The sequence below is a fragment of the Neofelis nebulosa genome, chromosome 9, assembly GCF_028018385.1.
Source record: "Neofelis nebulosa isolate mNeoNeb1 chromosome 9, mNeoNeb1.pri, whole genome shotgun sequence".
In the NCBI taxonomy this organism is placed as follows: domain Eukaryota; kingdom Metazoa; phylum Chordata; class Mammalia; order Carnivora; family Felidae; genus Neofelis; species Neofelis nebulosa.
In genome coordinates this window covers 23,732,019-23,745,186 of record NC_080790.1, presented here as the reverse complement: position 1 = coordinate 23,745,186, position 13,168 = coordinate 23,732,019, and the positions used below count along the sequence as shown (strand labels likewise).

The following is a 13,168-nucleotide window of genomic DNA, read 5'->3' as shown; positions in this document are numbered from 1 at the left end:
TTGCTTGGGCGGTTTCCACAGCCTACAAACTGGTTTTCCCAGTTCTGTTGCCTCTCCAAGCCATTCTCTCTAAATTGCTCAGAATGATCTTTTTAAAAACGAATCATATTGTTGGAAAACAATTTGAGATTTGTCTAAACTCCCTAAGCAAACTCCACGCTCCTTCAGCCCACAAGGTGCTGCCTGGTTGGGCCTCTGCCTTCCTCCCCATGGCCCTCCTGACCCTCTGTGACCGTTCAAGCCACACCGGCCTTTGCTCTATTTCTAGTCACGAGCATCTTCTCCCACCCTGGGCATTGCCGTTCCTGCTCTGCCACAGCCTTTTTACATGGCTGATTCTCTCAGATCCTTCAGTGTCAGCTCAAATATCACCTCCCTAGAGAGGACTCATGCAGCCCACCTGTCAAACTAGGTCACCCATGTTCCCCTCTGTTCACTATTCCTAACCCCAGTGCCAGCTGTTTGTAGAAGCTCTGAACACATTTGTTCAATAAACCAAAAATTGAATGAGGCAGGGAGGAGGGTAAGGGAGATGTCTACAGTGTAACCTAAAGGAATTAGCAATTTCCAGAATGCAAGAAAATTCCACCTCACTCCATTCTTCTACTTACACTTGGTGATCTATTCTGTGCTCCTTCAACATACATTCATTAGTGCTTGCTGTGTGCCAGGCACTCTCTGGGAGATAAAAACAAGACAGGCCCCCTGCCTCAAAGAATTTAGAATTTAGCGAGAGAAACTAACAACATAGACATAATCACCCAACAGGGGAAGTGAGTGCACAAAGGTAGGGAGCGATTACCAGCGTGCCCCAGGGGGAGGCAAGTGTCTTTCTTTAGGGAAGATGAACAAGCAATTGGGGAAAGTGACATCTGAGTTAGGAGGAATTGCTCAGGTAGAGAAGATGATTCTGGACCCCAGAATAGGGTTATACAAAGGTTGTAGCTAGCCATGGCTGCATGTTCAAGAAACTGTGAGTCATGGTGTTTGGCTAGATACAAAAGAACACAGTGGAGCTGAGAACGTGGGCTGTGGCAGGAGTGCAAAGCCTCAATTTGGTTTGAATGCCGTAGAAACCAGCAAAAATTTAGGATTAGGACCTAAAGAGAACTGGGCTCAGAAAGCTAACTCCGGTGGCAGGGTGACTCCAGAGATAAATAATCTTGAAAATTCATCATTGCAATTATTTTTCATAGCTATTATTTGTGTTGCAGGTTACTATTGGGTTTGTCTCTGTCATTGCTTTGTTGGAAGGGTCTGGCCCTGTAGATGTTCAGCTCTACTATGGGATATGAGGGATTCCCAAAGGTATTGTCTGACCCCAAGATTTGGCCTATTCAACCCCATCATTGTCCCCTTCCCACTCACCCTCCATGGCCAATTCTCCCCAACACCCTGGGTTATTCTCTGAAATTAGCTCATAAGAGCCCCACGTACTATTTTATGTGTATAGTTTCATTTGGTCTTCACAAAAACCCTGTAAATTAGATAGCATCCGCAACTTACAGAAGGGAGAGGCCCTATAAACTGTGTCAGAGTTCACACCACTAGCTAGTGATGCCTTGGGCCTGCTGGAACAATAATAGAAATGGAATCTGGGTGTGAAGGGAACCCTAAGAACCCTGGACCAAGGAGGAAGTTGTCATGGTGAGAGAATGGGTGGTGCTGGGAGGCTCCGGATTTCTCCAGGGGACAAGGAACAGAAGATCCATTTATTCCTCCAACCCTAGAGGTTCTCAGACTTTAGTGTACCAGTTGTCACCCAGGGAGCTTGTAGAAAACGCTGGTTCCAAAGTCTCACCCCCAGATATTTTGACTCTGTAGGTCTGCAGTGAGGCCCAGGAAGCAACATGGTTACCAAGTTCCTCTGTGATGTTGATGCAGAGGCTCTGTGGACACACCGTCAATGCAGTAGCCTAAGCCCACAGTGAATGTGAATGGCTGGCTGCAGAGGGTCTACAAACAAGGAAACTGAGGCCCAGAGAAGTGATATGCTCGTGACCTCTGAGGCCTAGTGGCAGAGTCAGGCCTCCAACCAGCTCTCCTGACTCCCAGCAGGGTGCTTTCTTACCCAGCCCACTGGGGCCCTCAATACTCAGGCCCTCTCCTCACCAGTTTGCATTTTGAGTAGGAGCCCAAGATGCCAGTTCTTTAATGAGGTTGTCCAACTACAATTTACGAGGCCCAAAGCCCTCGGCAAGACTGGCCTCTGCCAGGCTTAATTTACACAGTCCGCAGGCCTTCCAACACCCCCATTAACATCAGCATGGTGGCGGCAGCTATTAGTCTGTGCACACTATTTGACCACATCCTTATCATGTCACCATCCATTTTCACGTCTCTGGGCTTATTTACCCTTGAGCACTAGATTCTCCTTGTCCTGGAAAACATGAAGTTTCCACCAGCAGGTAGGAGCTTTGTTCCACCCCTGGGCTCCAGCTCCAGCCCTGCTCCTGACCTCCCCGCCCTCTGGAAGCCAGCCTCCTCCCCATACATCATCTCCCCTTCTCTTTAATTTAAAAACAAGACCCCCTTCTCGCTGACACAGCACTCAATTTTTCGCCCTTTAACGAGTGACATCGGTTAGGCAAGAGCAAGCAGGTGGGAGACGGCCCAAAAGCTGATACAAATGTGCCTTTTTTAATGCCACATAAATCACCTTAATTAAAAATTAATTAAGCGCCCTAAAATTTGACATTCATTTAAAAAAGAAATTTGAGTTAGGAGAGTTGTGTCCACGGCATCAAATCTCCAAGACATAACTGAAGGAGGTGAGCATGTATGGGTGTCTGTTCTGAATGCACAATTAGGGAAAAGGAGTCATTCCCAGGGAGCGAACTCACTAAGTCCCCCATGGTGCAGAAGATGAACTCATGTACCTGACCTGGGGCACACATGTCTCTCGTGCAAATCTGAACTTGTTTCTACTACATCCACAGAGGAGATAAATGGGCAAACGTGGCATTCTGTTTGCTGATTCAGGAGAGATGTTCCAGGGTGCAGGTGACAGATGACGGAGACAGGAAAAGCGAACATGAGGCAACCAAGGGAAGATTGCTGGGCAAGTGAGTGGCTCAGTAAAGATGCCTACCCAGCAGGGCATCAGGCTTCAGGGGAGAGGCATTAAGTGGTGAACATTGATAAAGATGGCACCAACTATATCAAATCAACCTTTGCCAGAGAGCCGCCAACAACCATTGCTAGAACCCCAGAATCAGGATGTCAAATATGGAAGGGGTCTTGGGGGTTGGATTTGAAGTTACACTCTCACTGTACCAAGGGGGCGCTGGAGAACCATGGAGGTAAAGGATCCACCTGAGACACGCAGATGCTCAGGGGCAGATCCTCCAGCCTTCCAAGGTAGTGGTTCTCAACCCTGTGCCTTTGAGAATCACCCGGGAAGCTTCTAAAATCACCGGGGCCAAGGGACCCTCCTCCAGAGAGACTGATTTCACTGATTCAGATGGGGCCTGAACATCAACAGTATTTCTAACTTCCCAAGTGACTCCCATGGGCAGTTAGGGAGCTGCTCCAGAAGGTAATGGAATCTGAGTCCTTGGAGAGTGATTCCACCTGGGATCGTGTGACCCAGTTCTGGGCACTTCCCCTGTGATTTACTAGCTGTGAGACTTCAGGCAAAGCACCTAGCAAGTAACCAGTTGCATTTTGTTGTACCTTACTGATTAAAAAGAATTTCTCTCTACATTGTTTAATCTCTCAAATCCTCATTCTTTTGATTAATCAGATGGGGATAATAATAAATGTTCTGCCAGTTGTTTATGAGGTTCAAACAAAGAAGGATTAGGAAAGCACATGGCAAGTTGTTAAAATGCTATAGAAGGGTAGGGAATGGTAGACAATTTACTACCTCCAGTGCCTTTGATGTCATTCTGGAAAGAACTGCCTTTCCAAAGGTAATAAATACATTCCCAGAAAAGAAGACCCTTATTAATCAAAAATCCTTAAGCACCAACTCTCCCCAGAGTGACTTGATCTCAGCTCTCCATAATCTTTCTGTGATTACGACATTGGTGTTTCAGTGGTTCCCAGGAATCACTGACACCGTGGCCGGAAGCGGTCATGAAGTGCCATCAGGAAGCTCCTTCCTTACTGCTCTGGAGCAGGCTGTGACCATCCAGGCCCTCGGGCTACCTACTCCACAAGTTGGAACAACCATTTCACAGCCACAGAGGGGATGCTGTTAGGAAACTCGGGCCCTTGATTAAAACCATTCACCAAGGGTACTTTCCTCCTTGGAATTTATGGGCCCCATAAAGAAAAGAACTTGGGAAGACAGAGCGGTTGTTTCCTGTTGCGCCTCATTAGTTTTGAGTTTGGGCTGGCAGTAGAGATCAGAGTACCAGGCGCCCATCTAATTGAATCTCTCACAGGCATAAAGTTCCCCATGGTACAGAGGAGGAAGCTATCAGGGAGCCTGGAAGCCTCCAGCCAGGGGAGGGAGATCGGAGGAGTCGATAGAAGCAGGGCTGAAGCAGACAGTTCTCTGGGCTGCGGCTGTGCAGCAGAGAGTTCCTGGGGATAAACTCGGGGGCATCTAGAGGGTGGAAGCAGAACTCCCTTCCAGCTACTGGACCCCTCCTTTGTGGAGGCTTATGTTCGAAGGGGAGGGATATTGACTTCCTGTCCTTCTGTACTCCCTGTCACTGCTCCTGATGACACCCATCGCCCAGGGGGGTGTCCACAGTACAAAGGATAGAAAACAAGGTTTCCAGTCTCTTGGCAAGCCATGCAAGCACTTGGAATCTTCATATTCTCAACTATAAAATGAACATAGTAATACCTGCCCCAGAAAATACATAGTTTCAGTTCAACTTCCAGACTTTGGGATGGGAAGATCTCTGTAGAGGGCACTGTTGGGAACTCATGTAGATAAGACTTCCCTTCAAGTCACTTACAGTTTGCTGAGAAAGACAGGCTTACAAACAGCTAGGTATCACATCAGGCAGAATGCCAGCCACATTCAGGGGCACCTGGGTTTCTCAGTCAGTTAAGCATCCATCCAACTCTTATTTCAGCTCAGGTCATGATCTCACAGTTTGTGGGTTCAAGCTCTGCATCCAGCTCTGTGCTGATGGTGCAGAGCCTAACTGGGATTCTCTATCTCTCTCTCCCTCTCTCTCTCTCAACATAAATGAATAAATAAACTTAATAAAATTTAAAAAAAGAGAATGTCCTCCATGTTCAAGCAAGAAGTGGTGTGCCATAGAAGCCCAAGTGAAAGGACAGTTCATGGAAGGGGGAGAAGGGGACAATCCATGAAAGTGTCACACATGAGCCAGGAATATCTAGATCCCCATTGCTGAAAGATGGTGAGTTGGCAGAAGATGTTCCCAGATGCCAGGGCAGCCTTAGCAACGGCAGGACAACCCAAAGACTACCAAGGGTGACCCACTCACTGCCTACCATGCGGAAGAAAGCCTGGAAGCCTAAAAGGCAAAGAAGCAATCACCAAGGAAGATATGGATAGTTCTGGATTATGTCCAAGTTTACAACTCCTGCATATCAAGGTGCATTATAAACAGAGCAAAAATACACATGGAATACTGGGGGGAAATTGTCAAAACGTATAACCAATTGTCTCACATCCTTATTAATAATCTCATACAGGGGCGCCTGGGTGGCTCAGTCGATTGAGCATCCGACTTCAGCTCAAGTCATGATCTCACAGTCTGTGGGTTCAAGCCCCACCTCGGGCTCTGTGCTGTCAGTTGGGAGCCTGGAGTCTGCTTCGGATTCTGTGTCTCCCTCTCTCTCTCTGCCCCTCCCCCACTCACACTCTGTCTCTATCAAAAAATGAATAAACGTTAAAAAAATACTTTTAATAAAAAAATAATAGTCTCATACACGTTGGGGCACCTTGGTGGCTCAGTCAGTTAAGTGTCTCTTAATTTTGCTCAGGTTATGATCTTGTGGTTTGTAAGTTCGAGCCCCACATCAGGCTCTACACTGACAGTGCAGAACCTGCTTGGGATTCTCTCTATCCCTCTCTTTCTGCCCTTCCCTTGCTCAAGCTCTCTGTCTCTCAAAATAAATAAACTTAAAAAAAAAAATCTCCTACACTTCAACAGGAAAACATAAAGAACCTAACAGATAAATTGGCAAAAGGAAGTGAGCAAGTCCACTGAGAGTAAAATAAAGCTAGTAACATGTGGAATAATACCCAGCTCACTAACTATCAAAGAAATACAAATAAAACAGCAGGGAAATACTTTGAGTTAAAAATAAAAACCATGCTAATATTCAGGGTTGGCCAGGATATAGTAAGAGGGGCGTGCGTGTGTGAACACAGCTGGTGAGAGTGTAAATTGGATTAACTTCTAGAAAGCAATTTGGCAATATGTATCAAGGGCCTTTAAAATGTTTATACTCTTTGATTCAGTAATTCCACTTCTGGGAATCTATCCTATGAAAATAATCTGAAATGCGGGCAAAGGTTTATGCTCAAAGATATTCTTCAAAGTGTTATTATAAACAGTCTAACAATCCAGTCATTGAATAACGTTTAAATAAATGATGGTACATATCACACAGGACTGTAGTCATTAAAAAGTCTTCTTATGGGGAATTTTTAAACCCTGAGAAAAGCTTGTGATCTAACCCTCATTGTCTTAAGACATGTATACGTATGACACAACTATATGCACTTTGAAAGCATAGGCCAAAAACAAGATGTTAAAAATGATGGCATCTGGGTAGTGGAATTCTGAGCATTGTTTTTGTTTATTTTTACACTGGTTTCAAACTCTAAACAATAGGCATATGTTTTTTGAATGAAGGAATGTAAAAGAAAGTATGAGACCTATTCAGGGATTGACAAGTAACTGGAATGTGAAACATGCATGTGTTCACAAAAACACACAACGAAAAGCAAGGCCTAATCATAAGGTGGGAATAAAACATGACACAATTTTCATTTGCTCCATACGTTTTTTTTTTTTAATTTTGCTTATGTTTCCTGTGGTAGTTCTGAGAGTGAGGGTAATAAGGTCCTAATTATTTAATGGTCACATATAGGGCATAAGAAGAAAATGTTTGGGAAACTAGAAATCAACAAGCAAAGACGAAGAATTTTTCCTGTCATCCTAAAAAGTCTTTGCCCTGAAGGAGGGGCAGAGTGGACAGGCATGTCACCAGCAGGCGGGGCCCACCAGCTACAGTGGACACACCGGTCTGCTTTCAGGAGTAGCACCCAGCTGGAGGCCATTTGCCGGCCACCACGCCTCACCTTCACTTAACTGGGAACTACCCCCTATGAAATGGAAACAACAGAGCTGCCCTGTCCCAGCAGCTGTAAGGTTAGTGCACAGGCAGGTCAAGTGCCCGGTGCTGTCCTTAACAGGAAGCAGGTATGCCACATATGATGGCAGGTGCCTTGCTATGTGCTCTTGTTTCCTGGGACAAAGTCCACAGCCACCCCCAGCAAAATCCCCTCCAGTCAAAGCTTCAGGGAGGACACCCCTCCTCCAGGTCTGCCAGGGGAGAGAGAGACTGCACTTTCTGGGGACCAGCACCAGTCTCCTAGAAGCACTGTGTTTCTCAGCTTCCAAGATGACAAGCCTGACAAGTGGAAAATTCATACGCAGAATTAAGGCTATAAAATGAATTTGGCACCTTACCTTTGAAAATGAGCATTGTGTCTCCTGTCATTCCCTTTTTATTTTGATCCCACTATTGAGTTTTGGGAACTGGGATGGGGAGACTTTCCATTGCACAGCCCCTGCGGTTGGAATTAGTAAGGGATTTGGTGGACACATTGTCTTAGGCTGTCTTGTGGCGCAGGGATGGATAGTGGGGGCGTTTCTCCTGTGTGGGGAGGAAAGACAGAGAATGTCTAGTCCAGAGAACCACAGGTCACAAAACAAGCTATGGAACAGAGGAGTTGATCTAAAGCCATGCATGCTGGGCCTCAGCTGACTTAGCCAGTGACTGGAGCTGGAGTATTAAAGCCAGTGGGTATTAGCTTCCTGTGGCTGCTGTAACAAACCACCACATTAAAATAACACCCTTTTATTCTCTATGGGCAGAAGTCTGACATCAGTTTCCCTGGGCTAACATCAGCTTAGTGGCAGTGCCAGCTCCTTCTGGATTCTCTCAGGAAGAATAGGTTGTCTCGCCTTTTCCTGCTTCTGGAAGCCGCCTGCCTTCCCTGGCATGTGACCCATTCTTCACGCTTCTCCAGACTCGCTTCCATGATCACATCTTTTGCTTCTTTCTTTGACTTTCTTGCCTCTTCCTTTTAAGACTCCTTGTGATCATACCTGGATAATCCGGATAATTTCCCCATCTAGAGAACCTTAACTTAATCCCCATTTTACCACATAAAGGAACATATTCCAGGTTTGGGGGGATTAGGGTATGACTATTGGGGGGGGGGGCGTGTCATTTTTCAGCTTACTGCAGGCAGGGTAACCTAATGTGCATGGTTTTCACGAATCCTTGCAGGGGCCAGGCACTGGCTAGGGCTGGAGGGGGGACAGCACACAGATGCTCAAACAACTTAATGAAGAAGATGGGACCACACACACATGCTCTAGGGCCACGTTGCATGGAACGAATATCAAATGAGGCTCGAGCACAGGTTTGTGCAGAGAGACAGTGAGAAGTGAGACAGGAAAGGAAATTGGGGCCCAGAGCACAGAGGACCTTGCAGAGCAGGGAAAAAAGTTTGGATGTGATCCCCTGAAGGAAGCAGGGCCTGTGTTTTCCATGCCCACAGTTACACAGAACACCAAGCCAGGCTGGAGGCCCATCTGAGAATGTTGGTAGCCATGTGCCAACCACTGACAAATTAAGCCTTGACTGGCCTATGAGATGGAGAGAGCAGCTTTGAAGTCTGACAGGCTGCGTCCGCACCCCACTTACCAGCTTTAGGGAAGTCACTCAGCTGCCCTGACTCAGTTTCCCCACTTAGGAAATGGGTACTGTGAAGACATGCCTAGCTTCTTCACAGAGCCAGATGTGCTGAGTCAGTACAGAGATGATTGTAGATGTAAACAGGCTGGACTTGATGTAAGTTTCAGTTGCAACTGAAATGAACCAGAAAATCATGGAATTTTAGATATTTTTTTTAATGTTTATTTATTTTTGAGACAGAGAGAGACAGAGTGCAAGTGGGGGAGGGGCAGAGAGAGAGGGAGACACAGAATCTGAAACAGGCTCCAGGCTCTGAGCTGTCAGCACAGAGCCCGACGCAGGGCTCGAGCCCACGAACCGTGAGATCATGACCTGAGCCGAAGTCAGACGCTTAACCGACTGAGCCACCCAGGCGCCCCAGAATTTTAGATATTAACGATGAGCTAACCTGGAGAGTACCACATCACAATCAGCTGGGAGGTTGCACTGAAATGAAATTTAACAAAGGGGAGTCTAAGCTCACAACCAGGGTTGGAGAAACATCCCCCCCTCCCCGTATATGAAGCTCAGAGAGGCTGTGGAACCCAGCCAAGTGGGAATCCTGGTCACCCTCACCCCCACCCAGCTGAGCATTGAGGCAGGTGGGATGGGGGTGGGAAGACTGCTGAGGCACCAGCTGCCATGCGGAAGGAGCTAGAAAAGAGGACAGAGTGCAAGGCCACTGGACTTGGGGGGTCGACCCGGGTGGGCCCTGCCTGCTCATCTCCACGGGAGCCAAAGGCTGCCCCCATCCCCCCAAACCAAGAGCTCCCTGGCAGGAGGCACACTCAGAAAAACAAGCCAGGCCCTTGCTCGGTGGTCTCCAGGTAGAGTTCCCCATTTAGCAGGGCAGGCCGGTCCAGGCCAACTTAAGCCTGGTTCTCTGGGGTCACAGGTTAATTCATTATTATAACCAACCCATTGTTCTTGACACAGAAACAAATAGCTGCTAACAGGTTCATTATAAATGGCTCCTTCTCTCTTCTGCTACTGGATAATATGATTTATATGAGATTTATGATTTATATAAAAATTTCAGAATGGACCTTAGAAATATCATCAAAATCCCTCCTTTTATAGATGGGGAGACATAGGGCCAGACAGAGGAGAGATAGGTTCAGCATCACACAGCTGGTCCAACAACAGAAAGTGCTGTATGTTTCTAGAACCACTCCAGTGGTACATCTGGAGTCAAGAACTGTGGGAGATACACTGGACCAGATACGCCCCAAACCTGACCTCGTGGGTATAGCTGTATGTGTGCAGATGAGACTACAGGCTCTCCACCTGGCACACTGAAGCCAGGGGTGGAGGACCCCAGAGTGCTGGGGAGATGTGGACTTACCTAGACCCACTCTGCTATTCACCATCACTAGAAAGTGGGGGTTTAGGGACAGGGTGTTAGGGCTTTGCCTTCCTCTTGGCCTCCTGGTGTTGGTTGGCCCTGCGTGTAGCCAGATCGGGCGTGTCAGCCAGACCTTGGGATGTGAAGGGCAGGGCAGAGTGATGCTGTCCCTGAGCCTTCCCACAGCGCCACCCGAACTGATCAGGGGCATGTGTCTCTGTGTGCTCTCCAGGAACATCCCCGGGCTCCAAGATGGCCTTGCAGAGTTCCTTCACCTGCTGGAATGGGACAGTCCTCCAGCTCGGGCAGGCCTGCGACTTCCACCGGGACTGCACCCAGGGAGAAGACGAGGGCCAGCTGTGCAGTGAGTAGATGGGGCTGCCCCCCACCCCAGCCCAGCCCACACCTACACCCCCCTGCCCCCATCACCTCGGGCACGAGAACTTAGACACCCTCCCTTACACCCAGTGCTACCTGTGTGCTGTCAGTAACAACTTCCAAAAGCTACACAGTCTCCAAGAGACAGAGCTAAGATCTGCATCTAGAAACAGGAGCACAGAATTTAAGAACCAAACAAGATCGTGTAGCTCATGCTGTCAGCATCCTAGTGGCACAGAGAAGGTGTGCAGGATAAAGCCTAACTCAGGAACATGAGCACCCTGTGCCCAGACTCCCCTCCCTTTTCAGGCCTTATCTTCCACCACCCACCTAGCCCTCCAATCCTCCTGGTCTTCGTGTGCCTCAGCGCCTGCTGGATCAGACCCCTTCCCCACTCCAGCACACCTCCATGGCTTTGCTCGTGCGGTACCCCTGGCCAGAGTGCCCCTTCCTCCTTGGGTCACCTCCAGAGTCAGTCCTTCTGGGAAGCCTCCTCTAATGCCTCCCACAAGTACCACGCCAACAAATACAGCTGGCTTTTCCTCTCGACTCCCTCCATTGGTGTATCCATCCATCCACTGTGTGTCCATTCTTTTTTATTAACAGCTTTTTAGAAATACAATTCATATACCATACAACTCACCCACTTCAATTGGACACATAAGTGTTTTTTAGTATAGTCCCAAGGCTGTGCAACCATCACCACAATCTAATTTTAGAACATTTTTATCACTTCAAAGGTAACCCCTAGCAATCTTTCCTCATTTCCCTCCAATCTCCCCTCCCCTACTCCCCCCCCCCAGGGGCCGTTAGCCCTAAGCAACCCCTAATCTACTTTCTGTTTCTACAGATTTGCCTATTCTGGGCATTTCATATAAATGGAATCATACAATATGTATTCTTTGTGATTAACTTCTTTCACTTGGCATAATGTTTTCAAGGCCCATTCTTGTTGTGTCGTGTAAGGATCTCATTCCTTTTTACTGCCAAGTACTATTTCATTGTATGTCTATTAGCACATTTTGTTCATCTATTCATCGGTTGATGGGTATTTTGGTTGTTTCTACTTTCTGGCTGTTGTGAATTATGCTGCTTTGAACATTCCTGTACAAATTTTTATATAGACAGATGTTTTCTTTCCTCTTGGGTACATGCCTAGGAGTAAATTGCGGGGTCAACTCTGTATTTAACATTTTTTTAAGTTTATTTATTTATTTTGAGAGAGAGAGAGAGAGAGAGAGTAGGGGAGGGAGAGAGAGAGAGAGAGACAATATCCCAAGCAGGCTCTGCACTGTCAGCCCAGAGCCCAGTGCAAGGCTTGAACTCAACGAATCATGAGGTCATGACCTGAGCCGAAATCAAGAGTCAGATGCTTAGCTGACTGAACCACTTGGGTACCCCTGTATTTAACATTTAAAAGAACTTCCAGGCTGTTTTCCAAGGTAGCTACACCATGTGACATTCCGCCAGTAATGTATAAAGTTTCTAATTCTCTACATCCTCATCGACACTTATTACAATCTGTCTTTTCATTTCTGCCATGCTAGTGGGTGTGTACCTATTCCATTTCCTGGAGGTGTTTCCACATCTCTCTCCCTCACCATGGGCAGATTGGATCTGTTTCTCTTCCCCATACCAGTATCTCCTGGCACAGCATAGGTGGTCACTATTTGTTGATTCAAATGACTAAATGAATCAGGACACTTGGTTTCCATGGACCAAAACCAACTGCTGAGATTTCACTGATAGCTGGGGGCAGAGTTAGACTCCCAGCCCAGTGCTCATTCCACCCGAATCCAGTGTTCTCGGCAGCTGCCTGGTTACGAGTATACACTCGAGAGGTTTTTACATTTATGCCAGGGAAAGCACAAACACTTATCAAACACATATATTGTGAGCTACAAAATGTACTAGAGCCCACAGCAGGGATGAATAACAGGCACCTGTCTTTAGACTGCTGAAAATCCAGCACAGGGGAAAGGACCGAAGCCACAGAGTTGCAGTAGGGAAAGGATGTGGCACATGCGTGCCTGGGGTACTCTGGGGCCCAGACACAGGAGCAAATGCCTCGCCCCTCAGATGCACTGGCCCTAAGACATTGTGGCCTGCAAAATAGCTTTAAAAAGTTAACAGTATCCCCCATATCATCTGCAGGACAGGTTTTCCCTTGGGGGAGAAAAGGTTTTATTTATTCTCTTTTAAATGAAGCAATAAAGAAAATCCATTTTTCAATTTGAAAAACTTCCTTTTTAGATAAAACTTCCCAGTGAAGTTTTCCAATAATGATGGAATTGTGGTTGTTTAGATAAAACTCAGTAAAGACTTACAGGTAAGCCCTTTGTTTATCCCACACTGTTCCTGGCCTTTCTTCACAAAGCTCTCACTCGACATGTGGACCAAAATGAAGCCAGCCCACCCATGTTGTCCTGGGCAGGGGTCTGTGTGTGTCTCTCTAGTTACTGGTCTCTGCAGTGTTTCCAGCAGTGCATCTGAGCTGTGTGATTTTGCTTTTGCCTTTTTAAAGTTTTTTGA

General features: G+C 47.0%; 1 protein-coding gene across 1 annotated transcript in view; it reads left to right on the top strand.

Annotated features, from left to right (window-relative positions):
• ALK (ALK receptor tyrosine kinase) overlaps positions 1 to 13,168 on the top strand; it is a 679,865-nt gene that overhangs the window by 542,547 nt on the left and 124,150 nt on the right. Inside the window, exon 6 of the mRNA XM_058682930.1 lies at positions 10,491 to 10,622. Coding sequence (XP_058538913.1) covers positions 10,491 to 10,622 — 132 coding nt within the window. The remainder of the gene's footprint in view (positions 1 to 10,490; positions 10,623 to 13,168) is intronic.